The sequence below is a fragment of the Canis lupus genome, chromosome 2 (assembly GCF_048164855.1).
Source record: "Canis lupus baileyi chromosome 2, mCanLup2.hap1, whole genome shotgun sequence".
Classification (NCBI taxonomy): domain Eukaryota; kingdom Metazoa; phylum Chordata; class Mammalia; order Carnivora; family Canidae; genus Canis; species Canis lupus.
In genome coordinates, this window is record NC_132839.1 from 73,505,081 (window position 1) to 73,532,188 (window position 27,108).

General features: G+C 43.0%; 1 protein-coding gene across 2 annotated transcripts in view; it reads left to right on the forward strand.

Annotated features, from left to right (window-relative positions):
- The first annotated feature begins 14,379 nt into the window (after positions 1-14,379).
- RBM47 (RNA binding motif protein 47) overlaps positions 14,380-27,108 on the forward strand; it is a 151,028-nt gene continuing 138,299 nt past the window's right edge. The window contains exon 1 of one of the 2 annotated variants that reach the window (XM_072806811.1): positions 14,380-14,693. In XM_072806811.1, coding sequence (XP_072662912.1) covers positions 14,632-14,693 — 62 coding nt within the window. In that variant the 5' untranslated portion in view covers positions 14,380-14,631. The remainder of the gene's footprint in view (positions 14,694-27,108) is intronic. The other variant, XM_072806806.1, reaches the window with a different exon arrangement.

The window sequence follows — 27,108 nt, forward strand, 5'->3', positions numbered from 1 at the left end:
GCCTTTACTCAAGGCTGTTTATGTCACTAGTGATAAAGCTATGATTTAATTGTATGTCTTCTGGACTCAAAACCCATCTGTGTTCTTTCTACAGTGTGACACTGCCACTCAAAAAAAGAACTCTTCTACACTAAAAGTGCCTAGCTTAGTTATCTGACTTGCTGAAAAGATATTTGTTGGGGTTTTTTTGTTGTTGTTGTTGTTTTCCTTTTTTCTGAGTACCTTTTGATAGTTTTTTTTCCCTCTCTCTTTCTCTTTCTTTTCATAGAACCCAAATAAGGAATTGGAAATGAAGAACAATAAAAACAGCCCTCGGATTGGTTTCTGAGTCATCATCATATACCAGACAGCTCTAGATTACTTTCAGTGGCCTACCTCTTTGAAAGCTTCCAAACGTTCCCTGAGATCTTTGGAGCTGGAAGTTCTCAGTTCTCTTCTGTGTCATCTAGGCACAGCTCCATCATGAAAGCAGAGGAAAGTACACAGGAAAAGTTACTGCAGGAATTTCAAACTAGTGACGGAGTCAGGACTAGAACCCACATGTCTAGGATTCCAATCCAGATTTCCTTCTTCTTCATTTTGCTCTTCAAGGAGAGTTCTCTCACCTCTCCCCTTGTAGTCAAACTAATGGACATTGTGACATTGTCTTCCTAATCCTATATGTTGGACTCCAGGATCACTTTAAATATCAGCGGGTTACACAATTGTGACACTTGAGACATCGCAGTCATAAGACTGAAAAGGTTTCTTTGGAAATCACGCTGTCAAGATGAGAGTCTCCTCCCAGGGGTTTTGTTCTGGTCTTAGGGTGTAACAAGAGGCTTTCTCGTGACAAACCTAAGCCTTCCTGCTTGGGGCTGAATTGAAAGTAGGGCAGGACTTGCCAATCCCCTGGTATTTCTGGGTTTCCCTTTGGTCCTCACCAATATCAGGAAGGGTGAAAATTTAAATCTTAGGCTTGCAGCTTTCCTCCTTCCCCTCCTCCCTCCCTCCTTTTCTTCTTTCCTCCTTTCTTCCTTTCTTTTTAATCCAAGCACACTGCTAAACCCAAATCTGGAGATTTTCCAAAAGTTAGGCTTCTTTAAACTTGATCCTCTAAAAGATCCTTTCCCTTCTTTTCTCCCACAGTAATAGTGCATCGAAAGGCAGTGAATTTACAAATGCACGGAGGAGGAACAAAGATGGTGTACACACGATTTCGAGTTTTGGTTCCTGACAATCTTCAGCACCTGACCTTACCCAGACAGCAATGGTTACTTTGTGTTTTGACCTGAGTATGAATTATTTTGAAATGCTTATTGGCATTGAGACCTAGATTTCATGCCATACCATTTCAGAGACCTTAGGCAAGTCATTTAACCTCTCTGAGTTTCTGTTTTTCCATCTGCAGAATGGCAATAGGAATGGCTCAAAGCTATTGAGGCCAAGTTTATAGTACTCCTAATACTGACATAATAACAGCTCAAATGTCTCCAATATGAAAAATAAGTAAGTGCCACCTGCCTGGCACATGACAGTCCCTAAGCCCTTCTTCCCTTGCCTACTGAGTCCTTTACTACCTTTCTTTCATTATTACTCCCCTTCTTCTTCTTCTTCTCCTCAAACCCTCCTTGGTTCTTTCCTGATTTCCACATACAACTAGTGGAACATAGGTTCATTTTCCTGTGCCAACTCCCATTTCTTACACTTCAGGCTGCTTAGTTCATTTCCATTTCTGCTCAGCAGGGAAGACCAACTTTCCTTCTCGTGGCTCTGGAATTTGTGTTTCTGTTTGTTTGTTTGAAGTCTCACATCACAGGGGATCAGCCTGTGCCTTCCATCCTTGCTCGGCCTGGTTCTTCAGAGGGGTCAGGTCTTCCTTGGCAGTGAGATTTTAAAATAACACTGCTGGCGAAGCACAGAAAGTCAGCCGAAACCAGCCTTCCCCAAAGACCAGCTATCTGCTCAACCAACAGTTTTGGATTCCTCCCTAGGATTATATCTCCTTTTGGGCTCTTTATTCAGCCCCCAGCTTACCGCGGGGCTGGCTTTTACCCTGTGATAAAAACTACAAAGATAGCAGCTGTCTTAGGGACTGATGGCATCTTTGAGTTGCCTCGGGCTTATCTGTAGCAATTTTTATGTGGCCATTGCACCAGCCCTCAGGCCCCTCAGTCACTGGTTTTTCACACCCTTGGAATTTGCTCCATGGATTCCTAATGACCTGGACAAGTCTGCTTAGACACTTGTCCTGCATTGAAAGGGAGCCTCTTCAGGCAATAAGATTCTAACCAGAGTAAGTACATTGCAGGGGTGGGGGTTGGGGGATGGGGGCAGAGGTGGGGAGGGGGGCAACGAAAGGTTTCCTGGCCTCCCTCTCAAGGCACAGTAAGACCTCCCTTTTACCCAGAAGTGCCCGGTTGGGAACGTGGCTCTCAACTTCTTGCTGTGTACACAAGGCTGAGAGCCAGGAAACCACAGCAGAAGGGTCACGTATTCATTCATCAGATACTTGTTAGGCATCTTCTCTGGACAATGCACTCTGCCAGGGCCTGAGTTGACTAAGGAGGAAGTCGTGGTTCCAAGTGAGCAAAGTCAAATATGCCTACATAGAATGACAGCGCCATGTGACGCACATCATAAGAGACGTCTGGGTAAAGGGCCAGGGATCTACGGATCTCAGGGGAAGAAGACCCTCACACTGTCCATGGTGGAATGTGGTAGATGGGAAATGGCATCACAGAAAGGGTGACTGTCCCGCAGAACTTTTAAGAATGAGGAGCTCGACCAACTGGAGGCCAGTGGTCTAAGGGCCCAGGAGGGGAGGAGAATGAAGACACCGTTTGGCAGCCAGCCAGCCATTGGCCCTCAGACAAGGACTTGAATGCCATAGCTAATCTGGGAGATGATTCCAGGAAACAGCCACAGGGGAGTGGGGAATGCAACAAGGGATGGAAGAAAGGTTGTTATCAGGACAGTTGCCATTGCGGGTAGTTGCAGCTCAATCCCCTCTGGGCAGCTCTGGAATTCAGTGTAAAGCATGTCTCAGAGTTCTGTCAACAGAAAGCAAAGAAACCGAGATGGAGGGGATGGTTTCCAGGAAAGGAACAAGTCCTGCTTGCCCGGCCCAGGGTGCCCCTGCAGCCAAGGTAAAGCTACAGAAAGAGAGGTGCAGGTGTTTGCAGCAACAGGTAAATGTGGCCTGATGTGAGTGAGGCCCCCATAGCATCTGCTATAGGGGACCAGTGGCATGTGAAAGGAGCATCCTGAATTATGGACATTCAGCGAAGAGATGAAACTGTAAAGGAAAGTGGGAGTCAAATTGTACACCTTGCTGGGGGGTGGTGGGGGTGGATCTTTATTCAACAGGGAATGGGAATCACAGGGCTCTGGGCAGCAGAGTGCTCTGACAGAGGAGCCATGTGCCCCATAAGCAGGACAGGTTGAACGTGGAAAGGCAGAGTCACCAACACCAGCCCTGCCAGCCCGTAGGTGGATGACTCCGCGGCACTTACAGGGATATGAGTGAATTGTTCCCTTTTCTGTATTCCCAGGCAAAGCAGGGTCCTTATGCTATTGGAATGATCCGTCATGCATATCTGTGCTTACACACCAGACCCTCAGTCTATGGGTTGTGATTTCATGCACCATCCTGAGCCCAACAGCTTGTACAGGATCTAGCACATGGCAAAGACTCAGAACGCATTTGATTGATGGACGACTAGGTTGCTTATACTCACAGCTCTACCCAGAGCTATTCACTGTGCTCGTAGCAGGATTGTCCTTGATCCCAAAGGCACCAGATCATCCCATGTACACATTTTGGAAGTGGACCAGAAAGGCAGTAAGGATGGGGTGCTCTGAAGTATTTCGGAACTCCTTCCCTATAAGCCCAGAGCTGGTCTCAGAAGGTGCTTCCTTCTAGTCTTTGCTGCTTCAGGAAGGCCTCGGTGGAACTTTGCCCAGTCGTCACCTCCACAGAAGACATTTTGCCACAGTCCTAGTATCATCACGGGAGGCTGGACTTTCCCTCTGGGTTTGGCCAACTACGTCGTGTAGGCCCTGCTTTCTGCCCAGATCTGACAGCAGTTGCTTCTGGTTGCCAACCAGAGAAAGAGGCTATCCTTGTCATTCAGCAAGAGGATGGTTTTCTGAAGTGGCTGTGTGACCTTTTCAGAAAATCCCCATGGAAAGGGGAAGTATTCTGATGGTAAACAAGAGGAAAATAGAAAGCATTCAGTAGCCAAAATCTTTTCTGGAATGGTGCTCCACACCCAGTGATTCTGACCCAGATCTTAAGGTAGAGGAGACTTTTTAAAAAAGATTTTATTTATTTATTCATGAGAGACACAGAGAGAGAAGAGAGGCAGAGAGATAGGCAGAGGGGAAAGCAGGCTCCCCATGGGGAACTGGATGCAGGACTCGCTCCCAGGACCCCGGGATCATGACCTGAGCCAAAGGCAGACAGACGTTCAACCACTGAGCCACCCAGGCGTCCCAAGGTAGAGGAGAATTAACAGGATTCCACCACCACAGAATTCATAAGGAACTTCTAGAGGTCACATTCAATCCACCCCCCCCCCACCCCCCGCTGTAGGTACAACCGAATTGAATTCATTAAATATTGTATTGTACTTCAAACATTTTAGGAAAAGTGATTCTGTATCTTTTTCCATCAAGGATCCAAAAAACATTCTTATGGGTAAGAAGCCCTTCAAAGGAGTAATAGAACCTAAGGCCTGAAAACTCATTTCATAACTGAGGAAACTGAAGCAGAGCCAGAACTAAAACATTGTGGGCAGCCCAGGTGGCTCAGCAGTTTAGCACTGCCTTCACCCAGGGCATGATCCTGGGGACCCGGGATGGAGTCCCACATCGGGCTCCCTGCAAGGAGCCTGCTTCTCCCTCTGCCTGTGTCTCTGCCTCTCTTCCTTTCTGTGTCTCTCATGAATAAATAAATAAAATCTTTACAAAAAAAAAACAAACAAAAAACTAAAACATTGTGCCTTGACCCCTAGTTTGGAAACTTCCTTCAGTCACTCAGAGAATATTCCTTGAGTGCCTACCCTCAGGACCTCTACTTAAATCTGGGAAAATATAGCCCAATAAGACAGTTTCTGCACTCTGAGGAAGGGGTTCATAATCCAATAAAACAAATATTTGCATTTTAATTCACTGTAACTGTCACCAATGTTATAATAAAAACATGTTCAAATGCATCTTGAAGTCTTACCAAGGGTCCTTTTTGCTTTTTTTTTTAATAGAAAAATGGGTGCTTTTATAACAGATTGCACAAGCTTCTACTTCTACCTTCTCCCTCCAATCCTCATACCTATTAAGAAAGATTAAAAAAAAAAACAAAAAAAACAAAAAAAAAAAGAAAGATTCACTATTTGATTCACTTAGGCACACATTTAATGACAATTGTGTAAATCCCTGAGCTTTATTGTAAAAGCAGAATACATAAGTTCCCATCTTGAATTTGCAATGTCAGGCTATTATTTGTCCAAAGAGTTCAAAGGAGCTGGGCTGAGGTCCATTTACCTTTCTATTGCCTTAGAAATGTGGCCACTGTGCTAAAAAAACAAACCAAACCAAACCAAAGCAAAAAGACAACTTACTACTTGTCCAGATTTGTAAAAAAAACAATGAAATACTTAATATGAATGGAGGAGTAATGTGGGTCACTGGCCCATGGACTGGCTGTCATTGCCAAAATAATCAGTTGAGGTTAGAATTTGATTTTATTTGAGTAATACTGCAGTATTTAGGCACTGAAAGAAAGATATTAGTCCTTATCATTCTAAAAAGAAAAAATTCACTAGTCTTACCAAAGTTAAGAAAGGAGATAGTACCAAGAAGAGAGCTTTCTGAATAGTAAAACATGAGAGAGAAAATGCTGCTAGGTACAGATGGGTAAGTGTGTATGAATTTCACTAAATCCACCATTGCTATTTTATATGGGTCTTCATTCAAGAATTGAACTTGAAGGTGTGGGTCAATGATGCATTGCAGTAAAAATCTACTTAGGTTCAATATTAAATCTCCTTCCACCTCCCTATTGTGTAGTCAGTAATGACCTAGTTTCAACTGTCCACCCCGTAGCTGGACACTGTGGAGCACTTGTTCCAATCAACTTGTGAGATGGTCCACTCTGCCACCTGCAGATCTCCACCTCTCTCCACAAATCCCTATTTTGATTGATGACCACATGAAGCTAGAAACCTTGGAAGTTGTTGACTCCTCTCTTCCTCTCACTGCTACTCTCTCCCTTCTTCCTCATCACATTCAATTGGTCATCAAATTCTCCCTCAGTTCTATTTATTCAATATATCAGGCAGGGTTCAACTCTAGTCAAGAGAACTCACTCTAGCCGTTTTAAGCAGAAAGGGATTTTATACATGCAATGAAGCACTTACACAACTGTTGGAAGAGTAGGCACTCAGCTGGACCTTGAGGTATGACTCCCATAGGAACATTGCAGAGCTGGCCTGCCGGGAAAGCTGTGGCATGTGCCACAACCAGGAAGGTTGGGAATCAGAAAACCACCACTAGTGGTGGTTCAGGGACACACCACTTCTGTTGCAATTGGGATCAAAAAGTGACCATGGCCATGTTAGACACGATATGTCTCTAATTCCACGCCAGGAAAAGAATAGGTGCCCTGTACCCTGTACCCTGTGCTCTGTGCCCTAGCTACAAAGCCAGAGCAGCACCCTGGGATGTTGCCACAGGAACACTCTACATGTTTATGCCTGGGCTTGCTACGAACTGGCCTCTTCCTCACTTTCACCTTTCAAATCTTGCACAGATGGATTGGTGAACTCACATTCCATTTGGAACTTGAACTGCAAAGGAGTCTGGGAAATACAGTGTTTAGCTTTCCAGCCTGCCAGTACAAGAAGGAGAGTGGAATGAGATAATCCACAGCATCTTTAATGTCTCTTGAACAGTCGTGGCCCTATGGACCTTGTCATCGCTTACCTGAACCATTGCCATTTTCTCACTACTAGTTTCTCTGCTTTCAAGTTGTCCTCCCCTTCCATCCATCCTCTGCACTGTACTTGAGTTTTCTTTCTAAGACACACTGGTGATTGTATCAATTTCCTGTTCAAAATCATGTCACCCATAATAAAAGCCATTCTCCTTTCAAGTCTCTTAGCCATCTGGCCCCAACCCCCAATTGCCAGCTGCAAAATCCTGCCCCCACTCTGCACCTCCAGGCTGCAGTCACACCAGATGCTAAATGCTTTTGCCACCCTTCCCCCATCTTACTGTTCATGAAGTTCCCCTTCATGTTCTCATTTTTCATTCAAATGTTACCACCTCTAGGAAGTTGCTCTTACTCTCCTCCTCCTCCACACACAGAATTAATGGGTTCCTTCTGGTATTTTGCTTCCACCTCTATTGACCTCCTCCCTTTTATTATATATATATATATCTCTTCTAATGTGAGGAAGTGGACTGTGTTTTTGTTCATCTGTGCATCTCCATTGCATGACTCTTGGTAGAACTCAGTAAATACTTGTTGAACAAGTCTAAGTTAGACTGCCACTAACTTCCTGGGCTTGCAACATGGAAAGGCCATTGGCTGGTTGCTCACCTGTCACTATGGAATATTAGGTCCTTTAAGATAAGGACCATATTCATTTATTTTTCTATATTCAGCGTGATGCACAGAACAGGACACATAGGAGGTACTTGATAAATGTTTATTAGATAAAAAATGGATGGTTGGATGAATGATCGTAACAGAATACTTGCATGGGGCTTATAAAGGCCCAGTGCTGTTTCAGCACCCCATTTACAGTAATGCATGGGATCTTTCAAACACTCCTAATGAGGTGAGCACCAATGAGGAGTGTTAAGGCACTAGATAGTCAAGTTGTTTGCCCACAGTCACATAGTTAGTAGGTGGCAGAAACAGGATTCAGACTCAGGCAGCTGGTTCCAAACTGGGTTCTTACTATGCTTATACTGGTGATGTGTGGATGAATGGATGGATATACAGGGGTATTCCAAGCAGAGAAACAACAGACAAAAGTAAGAATATTCACTTTATTTCTACATGGCTTTTATGGTCAATAAATTTAGCCACATCTGCAATTAATTCTGTCCTATAAAATATCCCCTGCAGTATATGTCAAATTAAACTTTAACCATATCTTTGAAAACATACTTGCATTCACCCTGTAATATGACCCTAAATCTCAGACTCTCAATGAGTTAAACCCTACTTCTCTTGACACATGCTTCTAAGTACTGATAACATTCAACTGTATTTCCTCATTCATTCATTCACTCATTCATTCATTCATTCAACAAACGCTGTTGAGTGCCTACCATGTGCCAGATACAGGCTTTAGGGTGGCATTCCTACTACCAGAATTCATACATATATAAAATAATCATAGACATATATAGAATCTTTTGTGAGTCCATAGAAGGTGAGGATCACAGGCTCTAGACCTACCGGCCCTGCTACTTTCTAGTTGTGGGATTTCTGCAGGATCACATACCTACTCTGCATGTTGGTCTCTTCATATATGAAGTGGGTGTAACAACAGTCTTTATCTTATGGGGTTGTTGTGAAGATTAAATAGCTAATACACGTAAAGTACTTAACATAGTATCTGGCAAATATGCTAGTAAGCACTTAATAAACGTCAGTAATTTTATGTTGACAATCATTTCTGGTAAGTTATTGCTGAATGATTGAGCTTCTTAATGTGAGGCTGTTTTCCATTATGAAATAAAAAGAGGTCTGGAGATCTCTGGTGGGGAATCTGTCTTAAAGGGATATAAAGGAATTAACAGCATCTGTTGCCATAACAAAACCGTTTCTTGGTCTCGAGTGGGCCTTTAAGGGGCCTATAATTGACTTTCGTGTTCCTTCTGTCTCAGCAGGCAGGTGGGGTGGGAAAAGCCTTCAGTCTAAGGAGGCTGGCTCTGGCAGAGCTATTTGTGCAGGAAGGACGAAGGTCAAGGGACTCCTTGTATTGAAGGCCTTTCTCAAAATGAAGGATTTGGCTTCTGAGATTAATGTGTAGAGGGAACCCCTGCTATACTTAATTCCCTTTTTTGTGAGCTCAGTGCATTTTTAAAATTCAGTGAGGGGCCCTCCTGTAGTGTGGCATGGAGACCACAAACCCAGATGCCCCTCTGACAGAGTCCTCAGGGGCTGTCCCTCATCCTTTGACCTATGAGCTGACGACTGTGTTCTAGACTTAGTGGCTGGGCCAAATCATTTGCATTCAAGTGTGCCCAGGAATAATGTGTCTTAAATTTGCACAAATTAGATCCAGTGCAGATTTTATATAAAAACGAGAAGAGAAAAAAGATTAAACAAAAATTCTTCTGTGGGTAGCTTGTAGCCACCATATAAAGGAAGGGGAGGCTATGAAAACTGTGGTTTTTCTGGGTAAAGTTGCATGTTCTAGATCAAAATAGGGTTTATTTTCTGAATAATTTCTGTTGGGAAAGATAGCAGCCTCAACAGAAAGTTTGGGTTAGTATCCCATTCAGCAGTAATTTTTCTGTTTCAGGTAAAATTAGGGGAAATGAAGGAAACAGGTAGAAAGTAAAACCACTTAAAAGATATTGCCCTTTTTCATACTGTAAAAGGGTACCTAAAAGTTCAGCTCTTATAAGAAATAGATAATAGAAACCTCTCCCTCCCCAAAAGTCAGTTGCTTACTATGACTTCACCATGGTCACAGGGAATTGCTTTATGAAGAAATAATAATAACAACAATAGCAAATAGTAAACAGCAATCACATGCCAGGGATTATTCTCAGCTCTTTACATTTATTTATTGCATGCATCATCTAGGCCTCAGCTGCACTGTTTTATTTAGTACATAGTCTTTAGTCTTTAAGAAACAGATATTGAGGGGCACCTAGGTGGCTCAGTCGGTTAAGCATTTGACTCTTGGTTTCAGCTCAGGTCATGATCTCAGGGTCATGAGACTGAGCCCAGTGTCTAGCTCAGTGCTGGGCATGGAGTCTGCTTGGGATTCTCTCTCTCTTCCTCCCTCTGCCCCTCCCCCACACTCATACTTTCTCGCTTTCTTAAAAAAAAAGAAAAAAACAGATATTAAAAACAAGTTTATGTCCAGCACCGTGCTTTTATGTGTATCATCTCATTTAATCTTCAAGATGGCCCAATAGATAGGTATGTGCCATCAGCAGCAATCTGAGGCTTAGAGAGACAGGTATCACTGCCAGGACACAAGCTTCTATCTCATGGACTTCAAGCCCAACGTCTTTCTGTTGCCACCCTTGTGTTTGTCACAGAACCAGATTTCCATAGGGTCAGCATACCTCACTTTCATAGCGGACAGATCCTTGATGGGGTTCCTTGTGGATTTCCAAAATGAGAAGTGTCCAGATACTCTGGGCAGATTCTCTTGGCCCTCTCCCTGCAACTGTGAGCTAAAACCATCTTCTGGAACTTCTTGAGTCTGTTCCAGTAAAGTAATCACAATTCTAGTCCTAGGGAAGAGTAAAAAGCAGTAGAAACCTAACTTTGCTACTTTGTAGCAACTTGAAACAACTTAAGAACTGTTAAGAACCTCAGGTTCCCCCTCTGATCAATGGGGCAATACAAATGATTTGTGCTTTACCCATACTGACCTCATGCAGTCGAGGAGGTCAAAGATGAAAATATTCATTGGAGATGCTATGGAGATGAGTGGTTATTATTATACCTTCAATTTGCCTCTGTTGATGAGAGTTTCTTGGAATAATGTTATTTGACCTGAGATTTAAACATGGGCAGGAAGATCCTTTGTAAGCTGTGGATTAGGTTTTTTCTGGGTACAAAAGGAAATAACTATTTTTTTTTGAGTACCCACATGTGCCAGGAGTTGTGCTAAGATTTCACCTCTCATTTAACCACTCAAGAAATCTGGGGAGGTAGGTGCTAGCTATAAATGAAGACACTGTGAAGCTCAGAGCAGTTAAGCAATTTGCCCAGCACCTCATAGCTGGCATAAAACTGAGCTTCAAACTCAGATCTGTGAGTAACCAAACTCTATGCTGTTTGCATTCACTCTAGCACATTGCCTCATAGGCAGAAGGGAAAGATGGAAGCAGAAAGCAAAATGTAGGGGTCTGCAAACCTAAAATACCCCGGGGTCCTGGGATTTGCCTGAGAATTAAAATTAAAAATAATAATAATAATAATCATCATCATCAAGCATCAGGGCTCAGCCACAAAGAAAAAATAATGTTGGCTGACATTTCTTTTGTTATAGCCCGTGGCTTAAAGAGTCAGTTTTATTTTCACGTACTCCTGGGGAGGATAGTGGAAAGTAGTTACAAATATTATAACCGTTTAATGGGTGGTGGTGGGCAAAACTGAGAAAGAAGAAGTGGAACAGCCAGGCAGCAATTGAGAGAAAGTAATGGACTCAGAGCTGCCATAAGGACTTCTTTCCAGGACTTGTGCCTTGTCAAGGGCCATCTTCTCTGATGCCAGCCCAGTTCATCTGCAGTCACTGACCTCCACACTTTCACACTCTATTATTCCTGGTCATGATTCCCCAGGCTTTGGCCCAGTGCTTCCTGTGGAAAATCCTGTTCTCAGGTGGAAAAATCAGTAAGCCCAAGAATGCTCTCTCTTGATCATCCTTGACAGTGAAAGGTTCTTGAGATCACAATCCAGACACTTCTGAAAAAGAAAAATCCAGGCTAACGTAGAGTTGCAGTTTTTACACTGTCCAAAGATCATGGGCCCTTGTTTGTGACTGGCAGAGTCAACTCTTAGAGATGGTAAGAGAACCTCCATGTACTCTCACTGCCAGCTGTTGCTAGTTCATCCTGCTTGACAAGGAATGAACCCAAAACATGTTTAACTGATCTGAGTTAAATCTTGCCCCCATAGGGAAGATAATAAAACCCAAAGGAATCTAAAATGTTTCAGAATTCTTTGCTGGTTTTAAGGAATCATTTTTCCTAAAGGTGGCAAATGCTGCTTTTAGATATTTTTTTTTCTGCTTTTAGATTTAACTAGAATTGGGAACTAGTCCTGGTCTCACTGTGCAGTGAAACCCTGAACTAATGGTTCATTATGGTTCATAATGGTTTATGGACCTGAGTGTCTTCATCTGCAAAATGGGGGTAAAGTAGCTCACAGGGTTGATCTGTAAGATCAGATAAGATGAGGTGGGTGAAAGTGCTTGGTAAAGCACAAAGGGCCTCATGAATGTAAAAGGGGTGGTGATTTCTTTCTTTCAAGGTGAAGCTAAGTGGAGGGAAAAGGGTGTCGCATCAGCACTGATCATACTTTTCGGCCTTCAATAATCCCTTGTTCATATTTATGAGGAGTTTTAAAATTATTTCCCCCGATTTCACACTGTTTTTCAAATGGCGAAGACCATTATTTGGCCTGCATCGGTTTCTAACTGAACAGGATGAGTAACTTTTCCAGGGTCAGACAGCAAATGAAGTGCCTAAATTTAAATTAGAATGAAGCACACATCTGAGGCTGATTGCTGGTCCTGGGTTTCCTATTAGTGAACTTGTGGAATGCACAGGCCAATTTATCTCCATGTAGTTTGTCAATCTTGCAACTTTTAAGTGAGATAAAAATCAGTTGGACACCCCTTTACAGAAGCTTTACTTTCCATTGTATTCGTAACTGTCTACAGTGTAAGACTGTGGGCAAAACTCTCATCATCGGAATCTTCCAGAAACTGAGCTAAAGTCTCATCATCAGAATCTTCCGGAAGCTGGGAGAAGTTAAAAAACAAGAAACAAAAAACAAAAACAAAAAACCCCAAACCCTGCTCGCAGCGTTAACAGCTAGGGAATAGCCGTGCTGGGTCTGGAGTCCACTTCTACCTCGGATCATGCCGTCTCCACTTCCGAAAAAAAGCCACAGTACAAATGCAAATGCAAATGATGATGATGATGATGATGATGATAATAATAATAATAATAATAATAATAATAATAATAGTGGCTGCTAGCTACGTGCCACGCACTGTTCTAAGCTCTTCGTATGTACTAACTCATTTAACCAGCAAAAAACATTTTTGGATTAAAATAGCCCACTGAGAAACTACTCTTTTTTTTTCTTTTTCTTTTTTTTCTCAGTTGGTGACATTGCAACCCGAAATCACAACTCCGTTTTAGGTTCCTGGTGGTGCCTGCTTCCTCTTCTAGTTTGTTTAGTCACAGAATTCGATTCCTGTTGGCCGGTTACGCGCCTACAAACAGGCTTAGCGCTCTATTGAAATGCGTGAGGCTCCTTAACTCTTGTATAAACAGGTAACGCGGAGGGGTGGGGCCCAGATTGCGGGTTTCTCTGCGATGGGGATGGGGTGGGGGTTAGAGCCAACTCCCCAGAGATCAGGCAAGGTTAAGGGAGGGCTTGGCCGCTGTTTTTAAAGGCAGTGTTTTTTGTTCCCTTTCTAGAAACCAGCTGTAACTTTAGGTCAGGGCGCATTAAAATGAGCCACTTCTGAACGAGCAGCGCCCAGGCCCCAGGCCCTGCTGCGAAGGCCCCGGCAAAGGTCAGGGTTTCGGCCGCGTGACGTTCCTTCCTGCGCCCGCCCGAGCGCTGCGGCGCCCCAGGTAAGGACACTCCGGGAGGTCCCCCGGCTGCAGGCCCGCCGCGGGGCTGGCGGGGACACTACCTGCCCCGGCGACCTCGGTGCCAGGGGGGAAGCACGGGGGGGGGGGGGACTGGTGCTGGGAGGCTCGTGATTCCACAGCAGGTTCCTTATTCCGCAAACATGGTTCTGCTTCGCTTCTCTGATCAGCCCAGAGGGGGCCCGACGTCGGAGGACAGACGTCCCCAGGTGGAGCAGGTGCCACTCCTGGGGCCGTTTCTGGATGCCTGAGATGGATGGGACTTTCTGAGCGGGGAGAGGAGTCTGTCTGCTGAAGTCCCCAAATCTCTCCCATCCAGGCAGAATTAAAAAAAAAAAAAAAAATTTTTTTTTTTTTTTGTGGGGGTGGGGTGGGGTGGGGGTAACCTTCAGCCAAGGTATCTGCGCTCCTAAAACAACAGGAATGTTGCACTGGCCTTTCGCCAGCGGAGGCTCAGCGAGCAGGATAAAATTTCAGTGCAGATTTACGGGAAGTTGCCGGTGTTGGGAGTAAAAATCTGGTTTGGTGAGTTTAAGGGAAGGGAGTAGACGAGAGACAACCTGGCTACTGTGAGGCGAATGGCCTGGGCTGGGGGAGGGCGGCGGGAGGAGGGCGGAGGCCACCGCGCGGAGCTCCGGGACCCGACGCCGCCGGGCTCCCGGGGCGGCTCGGCGACTGCCCCCGGGCTGCACCCCGCGCTGTCGGGCTCGGGCTCGCGCTCGGGCTCGGGCTCGCGCTCCCGCCGGGGACTGCGCGCCCCCCGCGCCCCCCGCGCCCCCGGGAGCTGCCCTCGGGTCCCCGCTGCCGCCTCCCGCTCCGCGCCGGGGAGGAGCCGGCGCCCGGGGACTTGGCCCCGTCGAGAGTTCCCCCGCGCGGGTGTCCGGGGCGCGGGCTTTGCGACCAACCCGAGCGCCCCGAGCCGGGAGCTCAGCCTCCGCAGATCTGTTGCTTTAAGCGGCGCGGCGGGGAGTAGCTGGACACTCCTTATTCTGGTTTTACATTAAAAAGAGGGAGGCCGAGAAGATGTTGTAGGTTACTTCCTAGCCGTGTCCGATGCTTCGGGGCTGTGAATGGTGTTCATTTCCGAAGTGGGCGACTCCAGATACTTTGCAAAGGTAAGGTGGGCTTTGCCAATCCCTCGGACTACCTTCCCTGCACCCGAAGGTCAGGGTCCCAATTTTGGAAATTTTTTTTTTTTTTTTTTACTTTTTCTCTCTTCAGCTCTGATCTCCTGGTAACACTCTCCGTGCAAACTCTGATATATTTAGTGGGAAAGAAATAGTTTCAAAAAAGGATCTTAAAAGCGTCAGCTTCTGGAAAAGCAGAAAAATCATATAGTCAGCCCCCTCATGTTTCCTCTGGTGATGAAACCTCTTCCATGCAAGAAACAGATTTTTTTTTTTCCCCTCCCCACCTTTGAAAACACATAATTGGGCCATGCAGAGGCACAGGTGACTTGTAGAATCAGTCCATTAAAGTGAGATTGAGGAAATATTCGGGCGGGCATCTATCTCATTTAAGTGTTAAGGTGAGGGGGGCCGGAATGAGGAGGAATGTCTTCTTGCAGTAATTTACCTCCAAAGGTAACACTGAGCATGGGGCTTAGTTGTTTAAAAGTTAGGAATCGAATCTGTGTAAAAGCGTAGGCCTGATGGATTATGACAGCTGACGAGTCACCAGTCACCGGATATTTAAGAAATCAGTTAAAATAAATGACGTGGGAATTTTTCAAATAAATAAGTTATTATTTTTTTTTAAATTAGGTAAAAGTTTATCTACTCTTGGATACTGTCCCAGGACATTTGGGGATGTGGCTTCTTTCTAGAGGCTTATCAAAGTGATAGAAAGATAGTGTCCTCAAGGTATTTATTTATAGGCCACACTGGTTTTTATGAAAAATCAAGCAATTTTTTTCTAGTGTAGTGGCATCTGAATGACTCACTCGTTTGTCTTTAGCAGGAATGCAGATTAGAAATGTGTTCTTTATTTCTCTAACCTATTTCACTTAGCAAAAAAAAAGCGTTCTTTAAAAGTTTTAATGCCAGAGTCACACACGTTTTTTGGGGGAGCAAAAAAGCAAAGGGTTGACAGCCCAAAACGTGAAGAAGTTGCCACAGTTTTAAGCAGGACTGTGTTCAGACCAAGAGCGTTTGAGGACTGCAGGTGCCCATTGGATTCTAAACGGTGAGAGGTTGTCAGTGGCGGAAAACACAACCTCTTGGATATGGCAATGAGATAGCGCTTTGTGGGAGTTTGTGTTGCTATTTATTTAAACAATCTTTGTCAGATTGATGATCTGAAATCTTGGAGGGAAACAAAACCATCTCAGTCTGAAAGTGAGACAGGACGAAGAAGAGAAAGAAATGTGGGTTTTTGTATCTTTTCTTGTCCACCTTATCCTTCATTCACCCTGTTCTGATATGCGTACTGTTGGCCTCTTTGTCTTAATAACTGCGTACTGGAGAATGAGGAATCAGAAATTTCACAAAAGCCTAGCTTCGTTATTAACGTTCAATAGTTGTTAAATGAGGAAATAAGCTGACAACGACAAAGCTGCTAGCCTGTCTGTCATGCTTCTTTACCTGACTAGGCTACTCCTAAATTCATCTGTTCAAGGGTCTTTTTTGAACGTATGTGGAAAAATGAGTTAAATTTTGAAGACACTTTAGCTTCCTCTTGGTTAGTGAGTTTTCTGAAACTTGTAGAATTGAAATTATGGCATTATCATTATACTCCAAACTCTATTGTTTTAATAGTCAACATATTGTTTTTGATTCCCTCCTGTTCTGCTCTGCGCTAAATTTTGGAAAGATTCTGACCAAAACAGTTGGTGACACCGAAGATAGACTCAAGAGAGAAAGCAAGGGAATTGTGCTTCTGGACACGAGTCCTGTATAGTTGCTCCAACTAGTGTTTAAGACTACTCACATTTTTTTTTCCCTCACATGATAAGAATATTCAGATTGGACTGTTCTCTTTGGTTTATTAGTAGTGGAACCTGTTCTAGGTAAGTTAAACAAAGATTAGAAGGTTAAAGTAGATGAAATTATTATTTTTTTCACAAACGCATTTACTTTCCAAATCCTACTCTTGATCTGAAGATTAAGATCAAGAGTCTCAGATAGATGATTGAGCTTTGACTGCTATAGGAAAGTATTTGCCTGTTTCAGACAAGATTCCAGCTCCACATTTCCAAGCCCTTCTGGTTTTTCAGGAACAGGCAGAGGAATAGGTGTAGGGGAGTTCAAAAATGGACAAGAGGTTCAAGTGAAACGGTGATTAGGTTTTCCCAGAGGATGCATGATCCTAGAAAAAACTTACTCTGACGAGGGCTTAGGTTTGGGATTCATAAGATTTAGAAAAAGGATGTGCTTTGCCTGAATCTAGATTTTGTGTGCTGAACATTTGAGTTACTAGGAAGACGTGACTGCAGTTTTGAAAGTGGTTGTCAGAATGGTTCCGAGTTAGAGATTATTGGCATGTCTCAACCACTGGTCTGATGAAGAGATATAGTTTTCCTCTTGGGAGCTGTTTCTGTGTCTTATGATGCTGTCAATTTTCTGGTTTCGTGTTGTAAGAGACGTGTGAGTCAAACAACCACCTGCTTGGAGTAATTGCCTCAAAGAACAACTGGAAAAAGACTTTCAAGAGGGGCAAGGCAGGAATGACTTGGATTATGAGGTAGGAGGCCTTAGATTCTCCAGGAGAGAACTGTGGTGGGAATGACAATGGGTGATTGTTCAGTTGCCACCTCGAGTTGTTGGAACCACCTCAGGCTGGAGGGATTTAGGGGGAAATGGCGCCTTGCCACTTGTTGTGTGTGGTCTGAACCATCTTGTCAGGAAAACTCTCCCAAGGTGGACTGCACTTGATTTCTGGTGGTTTCTACTTATCTCAGAGTTGCTTCCCTTTCGTTTCTATTGGCATCTGTATGGGGGAGAGGAGACTGAGGGCCAAGATCATCTCCCCTTACAGTTGATGTGTCCCTTCTTCTTAGAACCTTTTCTATTTTGTCCTGAAAAAGGGGCGAGGGAGGAATTTTCTAGGAAAAGTAGAAAGGGGGAGAGTGTCTGGAGGAGTACACGGTCAAGAAACAGGTGAGTTCCCAACACTGTTGGTAACATGGAATTCACCAGAAAGCTCCCATGGAGATTAATGCCCTCTAACCGTGGCAGGTGAACTGGCAACCATAGGAATTTGAGGCTCACCTCTGCCCCCCTTTTGTAATTGAAATGTTCCCAGCACACTGCAATAGATGGCTAATTTGAATGGGCTCAAGATATCCCTTGGTAGGACCATAAGTAAACTGATTACAAAAGAAACTCGCATCCATCTTACTGCGTTCCACTCTGTCTTTTCTCTACTTTCTGCTGTGGTTTAAGGACACCCAGAAGAAAAAAAAAATCACAGCTCAGTTTATATAGCATATGAGCATAAAACGAGCATTCTGTTTTGTTGTGAATATTCAGTTGTTGTCATCATAGGAATTTCATTTGTGCAAAAATGATTTGTAGGTACATTTAGAAGTACGTGGTTTATGTGTTTGTGAAATACAGAGCATACGTAAACTGATACTCTGCCAGAAATGATTGATTGTAGTTTATGGTTGCTCTTTTGATAAACCCTATCATGTCTTAAGAGTAGAGTCATTTTAGAAATCAAAAGTACTATCTCTGCTTTTTCGAAGGCCATTTAAGAGAGATGACATCAGGAGAAAACAAAGTGCTGGGGTAACCCTGAAAACCCTTTGTGATTTTTGGGAAAATGTCAATGTTTTAGTCTCAGCAGATTCCTGGTAGTGCAAAATATCTTATTTATAAGTTACAGCCATTCACGTTCATCACAAAATCTCCAGCCTCCTCAAATCATGATATTTGTCTTTGGGGGTGCTGTACTTTTGTGATTCTTAGGAACATGGTGGCCCAGTGCCAAGACCATGGTAAATGCCAGGTGTGTACATGTTGAATGAAAGGGGAGTTGCTCATAGTTTTAGCCTCTGGATTGTGCTTTGCTTTGGCTAATAGTCAATTTTACTCATATTCCTCAATCCCCTGGGGAGAAAGACAATTTGATCCCAGAAACTATGGGTAATCCACACGTGGGTGAGCAAGAGTTAACTATATGTGCCAATGGGCAGTGGGTGGGGGTACAATGAATGTGGGGCATTGTGCACTGAAACAGGAACAGGATGCCCCTACCTGACCAAGGAAATGCCAACCTGTAAAAATTATAATAAAAATATTTACCTTTCAGAGCGCTGAGACCTGGCTCAATCATTTTTGTAAAGCATTTTACATCGTGCCAAAAGAAAAAAAGAGTATTTAATAAAATGAAGAAGATTTTTTTTTTTCAGGTGCTAATTCTCATAGATCAATTTGACACCCATTCTGAAAATGGTTATTTGGGCCTTTCCAGCTCAGGTCAAATATTCATCTTCTAAAAGTGGGAATCTATGTCCAGGATGATGATAGCACTGTGACTTTTGAAAAGACAGCTTAACTAATATTTCTTTCTGTTTGTTGTCATTTATTTTTAAAAATAATAACACAGTCCTCAGTACACCAAGCTCTTGCCAAGATTAGGCCCATCTTCTCAGTGGACTTCCCAAGACAAAGTTGCCTTTGTGTAACTGTAACTGGGAGGATTTGGTGGCACAGGAAACTCAATGGGGCACTGAAACTTATTATTAACAGAAAATTCAATGACCTGATGTGTGTGTGTGTGTGTGTGTGTGTGTGTGTGTGTGTGTGTTTACTCTGCCAGCTGCTATCTATGATCTATTTCTCCATGCAGATGATCTCACTATATTAGACTTTCCCAGGGAAGAATATAATGGTTTTCCTTGGAGTTCAGTTAGAGGATAGAAGACCAAAACTGCAGCATGCTGATGCAGAGGAGAGCTCACTTCTGTGGATTAGTTTGTTCATAAGGTAATCAGCAAAATTTGGTCATAGGTGAAAAGAAAGAAAAGATGGTTAGCCAGAGTGAAAATGACAGTTTGGGGAAAACAGATGACGATTGCGCTAAATTCAAACTCCTTGGCAGAGTGGCTAAGGTATGGACTGCCTTGATTCACATCCTGCTTTTGCCACTTATGAGCCAGGGGACGTTAGGTGGTTACCTAAAAAATAAAACAAAAAAAGAAGAAAATCAACCCCCCTGTGACTCAGTTTCCCCAACTGTAAAATGTCCACTTTACAGGGCTGTTATAGGATTAAACAGATTACTGTATGAGCAGAGTTTGAATGCCACAGGGCGAGTAGTCAATATAACCTGGTACATAGTCAACGTGATATGCATACGTATCATGTTTTGATGTATTTCTGTGTTTGAATTCTTATCTCACCACCCTACTTCATGTAAGAGTTTTTTCACACGAGCTCTTTTGCTGGTTGGAAGCCAGGATTCTCTTCCTAACCTCGCTGTTTGGCTTTGAACAAGTGGCCATTGCCATTGTACACAGGCACTATTTTGCTAAGTTACTTTTGGTTTTTGTATTTAGTTGTATGGAGAAAATTTTATCTAGAATCACCAAGGGACATTTTTTTCCCCCTCTTTCTCTAGGGAAACAAAAGATGTTGATTAGAGACAAAAGGAATAATACTGTTATATCTTTTGGTGAGAGACCACTGGGTGTTATGCTGAAAACTGAGTATAGATTCTCAGAAATAGTGGGGTGCCTGGCTGGCTCAGTCAGTAGAGCATGTGACTCTTGATCTTGGGGTTGTAGGTGTAAGCCCCACATTGAGTGTACAGATTACTTCAAAAAATAAAATTAAAAAAAATTCTCAGGGCTAATGTAAATAGAAATATTCTGTGTAAAAAAAACCTAAATATAGCAAACCTAAATAGTTCCTATTGTGACTTTTGTTGGTTAGTATTAACTAGTCATGATCATGCTATATAATATGGGACTTTCTTAGAACTGCCACAGTGCCTTATCTGTGTACTTCTCATGGCATTTTATATCACTTCTTACTTTTGTAGATTCACTGTTTTCCCTGTCAAACCCAAATTAAGTTCCTTGGAGATAGGATTTGTGTCTAAATAATATTTGTATCTGTCAATGTCTCTAGTTTATAGTTGAGTGCCCAATAAATAAGAATTTCTTTGCCCGGATGCATTGCAATGTAAAATAATGGCATATTTGCATTCCATGGGTATGTAGTACATACTTTTTTTTTTTTTTTTCTTTTAAAGTAAGCTCTAGCTTCAGTGTGAGGCTTGACCTTAGGACCCTGAGATCAAGAGTTCCATGCTCTATGGGCTGAGCCAGCCGGGCGCCTTGTATTTGCAGGACTTCTTTCTTTTTCCACAAGCATTTTACCAAAAGTTGTTAGAGGAAATATGTTAGAGCTGTAGTGAACTCAGACAGGACTGAGCCAGAACAGAAGCCCTATCCACTGCCCAGCCTCTGAAAGCTTGGCAGGGTGGGGGAGGCCAGGGGTAGGGAAGGGCTGAATTTTTACAGTGCTTGGGTGCCCACTGCATTGTTTAAAAGTTTATACTTCTTTTCTCTGCTTTTTAACATCCTTCAAAAAGCTCAGACTTGTTGCTAGGTAACTATGAGAAAAGGAAGAAAGGCATTTTCTCAAAATTAGGAGAAATTTATTAGATAATTATTAGGGAAAAGTACATCTTCCCCAAATTAGGGGAAATGAACAGAGAGCTCCAGGAGAGGAAATAATGTTAGGTGAACCCACAGATCCGTGAGCCACAATGGTGTGGTTTTGTCAGTGGCCTGGTACTGTACTCTTGGCTGAGGAAAAGTGGTGAGGAAGGAGGACAGATGATCAAGAAGCATTGAGAGAGTTGCCTGTAGTGAAAAATCCTATTTGCTTAGCAAAGGGAATCCAGGAAGAGGCTAGCAGTTAGCTCTTCGCACTCAGTGCAAACAATAGTTTGGCTCAGGCACCTCCTTTGCTCTTTGCCCTTCATTGTGTGTTCCAGGATCCACCTCAAGTTCTATGTAGATTTGCCAGTGAGTAAACACAAACTACCAGCTCAGATGTGTGTCCTGTCTTTGCAGTTGCTCCATCTGCAGAGACGCACTCCTGGCCCTGAGACCAAGCCTGGGAAGGCAGGGATCATGGAATATTCTCTCAGCAATCTTCCCAGAGGGGAACCTAGAAGGAGTCGCTCCCCGGTAGTGACTGTAGGAGGCACACAGACCCTGACATCAATGGTAACACCCATGTTCTCACACATCCTAGTAATTTGTCACGGGTCTTCCCTTTCTCTACTGACTAGAACTAGTCGGTGAACTAATCATTGGAACTGCAGAATCTGCTTTCTGTTCTCCTTGCTTTCACTTCTGCCCTTACCCCTACACTGTTCTCGATATAGTGCCTAAAAGGTTTATTTTTTAAAAAATTTTACTTATGCATTTGAGAGAGAGAGAGGGCGAGAGAGCACGAGTGCAGAAGGAAGGGCAGAGGGAGAGAGAATCTCAGGTAGATTTCGAGCTGAGCTGAGTGCGGATCCCTTGTGGGCTCGATCTCACGACCCTGAGATCATGACCTAAGCCAAAATCAAGAGTCCGACACTTAACTGACTGAGCCACCCAGGTACCCCTAGAAGGAAAATTTTTTTTTGAAGATGTTATTTATTAAGAGAGAGGGAGAGAGAGAGAGAGAACATGCGAGAGCAAGGGGGAGAGGGAGAAGCTCAGCAGGGAGCCCCATGTTGGGCTGGATCACAGAACCCCAAGATTGACCTGAGTCAAAGGCAAATGCTTAACTGACTGAGCCACCCAGGCACCCCCAGAAGGACTATTTAAAAACAGAAGGCAGATCATGTCAGTCCCTTGCTGAGATACCCCCTCTGCATCTCAGTGACAGCCAGTGAGGCACTATATTTCTAGTCCCATTACCTCTTATTACTCAGTCCTTTACTCACTCTGCTTTAGCCACAGTTTCATGCCTCAGGGCCTTTGCACTAGCTGCTCCCTCCCTCTGAGCCATTTCCCCCAAATATCTGCATGGCTCACTTTTTCACTTCTTTCAAGTCTTTGTTCTTCCTTCCTTTAACTAAAACAGCACTTTCTCCTTCCTGTTGGCACTATCTCCCTACCCTGCTTTATTTTTTTATTTGGTACTTCTTAACATGCTATATGATGATAGAATGATTGTCTCTTCCCAGTAGAGTGTCTGCTTCATTTATTGATGTATCCCAAGTACCTTAGAGTGGAGTCTACCACAAAGTAGCTACTCAGTAAATATTTGTTGAGTGAATGAATGAATGAATGAATGAAGAAAACACACAGGCTTTGGGACAGCACAAATATGACTGAGTGTTCTACTCAAAATACAGCCATGAACACATCTTTCTGAATAAGCCTGATTTTTCTCCCAGACCTCCCCTATGAAGCTGCCATGTTTTTCTCTGGTTTCATTATTTTCTGTGCCACCAGGAGCCCTTGATGGAGGCTGATGACTAAGTAAAGAGCAAGGTAGGGCTGAGTGTGGGGATGGCGCAATCATTTCAGCTCTGCTCTGTTTCCAAATCAAAGCCTCATATTTGGCAATCTTTTTGTGATTTCCATCTAATTCTTACAGCCCTGTTTTGAACCAGTCTTGTGAATTGCATGCCCTACAGATAATTACTTGTCTAACTCATGTTATTATATAGTTTATTACTTTTTCTATTGTCATTTAATTATAATTAATGATTGTTCTGGAAGTAACTGTTGAGTTGTTGTTTTTTTAACTATCTCTTTTAACTTTTGAGATTCTGCCAAAAATACCTATTGCTGTTACAGGACTCCATCTAGATTTTTCTTGATTGTAGATAGAGCTCATTTAGGTATTTTGCCTTGACATGACATGCAATGAGAGTGGTACTGTCGTTGTCTGTATCTTTAATATTTCCCCAGCACCTTTGCACAAAACCTTGCTCTTGCCTTCTACTGAGTGGCATAACAACTCTCTGATCTGTTGTATTTGTTTGCTGGCCCTGGCCTCCTTGTCTCCTTTGCATGGTTAACTTGGTTTGGCAAAATTGCACTTCTTGGTCCTTGGTGGCAAGCTCTCTGTGTGTGTCCACCTGCCATTTTTAGAGCTCCCCCATGGCACTGGAAAGAGCTTCTCCAAAGGCTGGTAGAACTGTGGCTATTAGGCTTGGAAACACTAGGACTGCTCTCAAGGTGAGCATCTACTCCATCCAGCAAGGTTCTTTGCATTAAAAAGGCAATAGTATATACGTTCTGCTGAAGGTACGGTGAAGATCCTGGATTTACTTTGGACCTTTGTTGATCATGGCTTGTGGCCCAGTGAAAATTATTTGGATTTTTTTTTCACCTCCAAGTTGGTTTGGAAGCTATCATTGCAATTAAGAGTCCCTGGAAAATTTGTTGGTAAATTAAAAAAACTAAATATACGTAATAAACAGCTAATAATTCTAGTATTTCCTGCAAATCATCTTCTTACTATATGTACTGAATGGGACATTAAAAATGAACAGCACAGGGGCACCTGGTGGCTCAGTGGTTGAGCGTCTCTGCCTTTGGCTCAGTCATGATCCTGGGATCAAGTCCCGCATCAGGCTCCCTCCCTCTGCCTATGCCTCTCTCTCTGTGTCTATCATGAATTAAAAAAAAAAAAAAAAAAAGAGAATAACACACAAATGTTAAATTAGACTTATCTTTAACAATGTACTATGTAGACAGAGCTGGTGTCATTATTTATAAGTGAGAAAAAATTATCAAAATACAGACCTAGTAAATAGGTACACTTGAAAACAAAAGGTAAATATGAACTAAAATGATTTAATAAACTAGACAGTGAAAGACCTATTTTTCTTATGTAGACAGAGACTCAGCTGTTATTTGTCGAGTAGCTGCTATGTGCCAGACACTAGGTACCAGGTATGCAGGGGAGAATAAAAGTTCTTTGCCCTCAAGGGGCTTTCTTAGGGGTGTAGCTGGGATTCAGTAATCTGAAGGAACTACCAAGTACTAAATCGATGATCGTAGGTGGGACTCTCCTACCTGGGTGGTCTAAGAAGTCTCCTCCAGGAAGCTGGATGCTGAAGGCATCTGATGGATGAGAAGATCCTCACTGGATAGAATAGCATTTATGAAGATCCTAAGCCTGGGAAAGCTTGGCATGTTGGGGGTCATAAAGAAGGCTGATATGCTGCAGTGCTAGAGTGAAGGGCAGAGGGGGATGAGGTAGGGTTTGGGGGTTACTGAGACCTAGAGTATTTAGGCTTGTCAAGACCATGGGAAAGAGTCTGCAATTTGTTCCTCCTGAGCCCAGTGGAAAGCCATGAGAGGTGGTTTGCTAGTTAAAAGATAAGTGACTGCTGGGTGAAGCCTGGATTGGAGGGAGGTTGTCCTAGCAGATGTGGCAAGAAAGACTGGCAGTGAACATGGAGAGAAGCATATGATTCTTCTGTGCCTCCTCCTGCCTTTTTCTATAGTGTCTGTTCAGCAGTGGCAGGAGTTTCACCAACTGGTGGAAATAGCAAGATTTGGTGATGGCCTGGACATAGGAGTGAGGGAAGGAATGAGGATTCTAGCTTAAGTTACTGGGTGCAGTGGGGAGACTGAAGGAGAGCAGATTTGAGGGGAGCAAAGGGAATCAAGAGCTCTAGTTTGGGCATGTTTACTGAGTTGCCTGTTAAACTTCACAGGGAGATGTTCAGTTTCCCTTTGTATCCAGTGCCATTAGCAAAACAGGAGGCACTTCTTCTAGGCAACTATTTTATATTTTAATATTTCTCTCTTTCTCACTATGGCCAGATTTACAAATACAGGTTAAGTGTGTGACCTTTATTTATATATCCCAAATGACAAAAGAATATTCTAACACTGAGTATCTACTGTATGGAAAACTGATGGTGGGGGTGGTGGGTTAACATTAAAAAATCTTGGGGCTCCTGGCTGGCTCAGTGGGTTGAGCAGGCAACTCTTGATCTTGGGGTTGTGAGGTCGAGCCCTGTGTTGGGTGTAGAGATTACTTAAAAATAAAATAGTAAAAAAATTAAAAAAAAATCTTAAGTAGGGGCTGCCTGGGTGGCTTAGTGGTTGAGTGTCTACCTTCAACTTAGGGTGTGATCCTGGGATCTGGGATCAAGTTCCACATTGGGCTTTCTGCAAGGAGCCTAGTTCTTCCTCTGCCTGTGTCTCTGCCTCTGTCTCTCTCATGAATAAATTATTTATTTATTCATGAGAGAAACAGAGAGAGAGGCAGAGACACAGGCAGAGGGAGAAGCAGGCTCCATGCAGTAGCCTGACGTGGGACTCGATCCCAGGTCTCCAGGATCACACCCCGGGCTGAAGGCAGGCATTAAACCAATGAGCCACCCAGGGATCCCCAATAAATAAATCTTAAAAAAAAAAAAAATCTAAAGTATGATTTTAGCCATTGAAAGTCTTTTCTAATTCAAATTAATCCTATATGTATTTAATATTTCAATATTAAATGCTTGACATTTGTATTATATAGTTAATATCTTATATATTGATGTATGATAAATATATATGCCAAGATAATTAAATGTATATTTAATATAAAAAACATGTTTGATTCACATTATGTTCCAATCAGTATTGAAGAACATTTAATATTGGAAACTAAGTATAAATCATGCATGAACAAAGATTCATCCCATATTACAAAAGAAAAATATGGGATGAAACTGGATTTCCTTGTGAGTTATAACCACTTACAGGCATGCAAATTCGGGCTGTACATGTTGATGCTTAAAAATGGATCCATTTGGAATACACAAATATATTTCTTGTCTCTTCCTTACCTAATGTTACAAAGAGTCCTCTGCACTTCTGCATGTTATGTAAGTGGGAACTGGAGGCCAATGTAGACACACTTTCAACTACATTGTGCAAGGCTGATTTGTATCTCTAGCAAACCCATTTTTTGGACTTGTAGAGCAAGTCCTGGGGGTGTGATTGCAAATGAGGCATATGGCTTTGGGGGCTTAGGGGAATGGGAAGCATTATCTGTTTTATGTTTTAGTACCACCACCGCCAGCCCTCTCCCCATCAGTGGTTTTCCTAAAAAAAAAAAAAAACCCACACACATATATTTTTAAATCTGTAGGAATAAAATACTACTAAAAAGCACTGGAAAACTTCAGCCCAGAAATGTAATGATTTAAAAAGTCATCAATTATTAATGGTGGGTGAGTGGAAGTGGGAGAAGAAGTTACAGCGGATAATGTTTTGTCATCATGCCTATAGAAACCATCAACGGCTGCAGCCTTGCATTCTGGTGTGTCAACACCCTGGAGCCCATGAGGCATGATCAGATTTATTATTGCTTAATTGGGCCAAGTGGTGTGATTTGGGTTTATGCACAAGACGGGTCACTTTCCAAAAGGATATGTAGTGTCTGAAGGTTTCACATTTCTTTAAATTCTGTGTTTAATACGAAAGACTGGTGAGGAGCTGCTATGTTGTGGACCCTTGATAATCAGAGAAAGAAAGAAGTGAGGCTTGCCCTGGGTTACTGCTGAACAGCTATCTGTAAGAAAATATTTGGAGTTGAAAGTTGAAAGCAAAAAAAT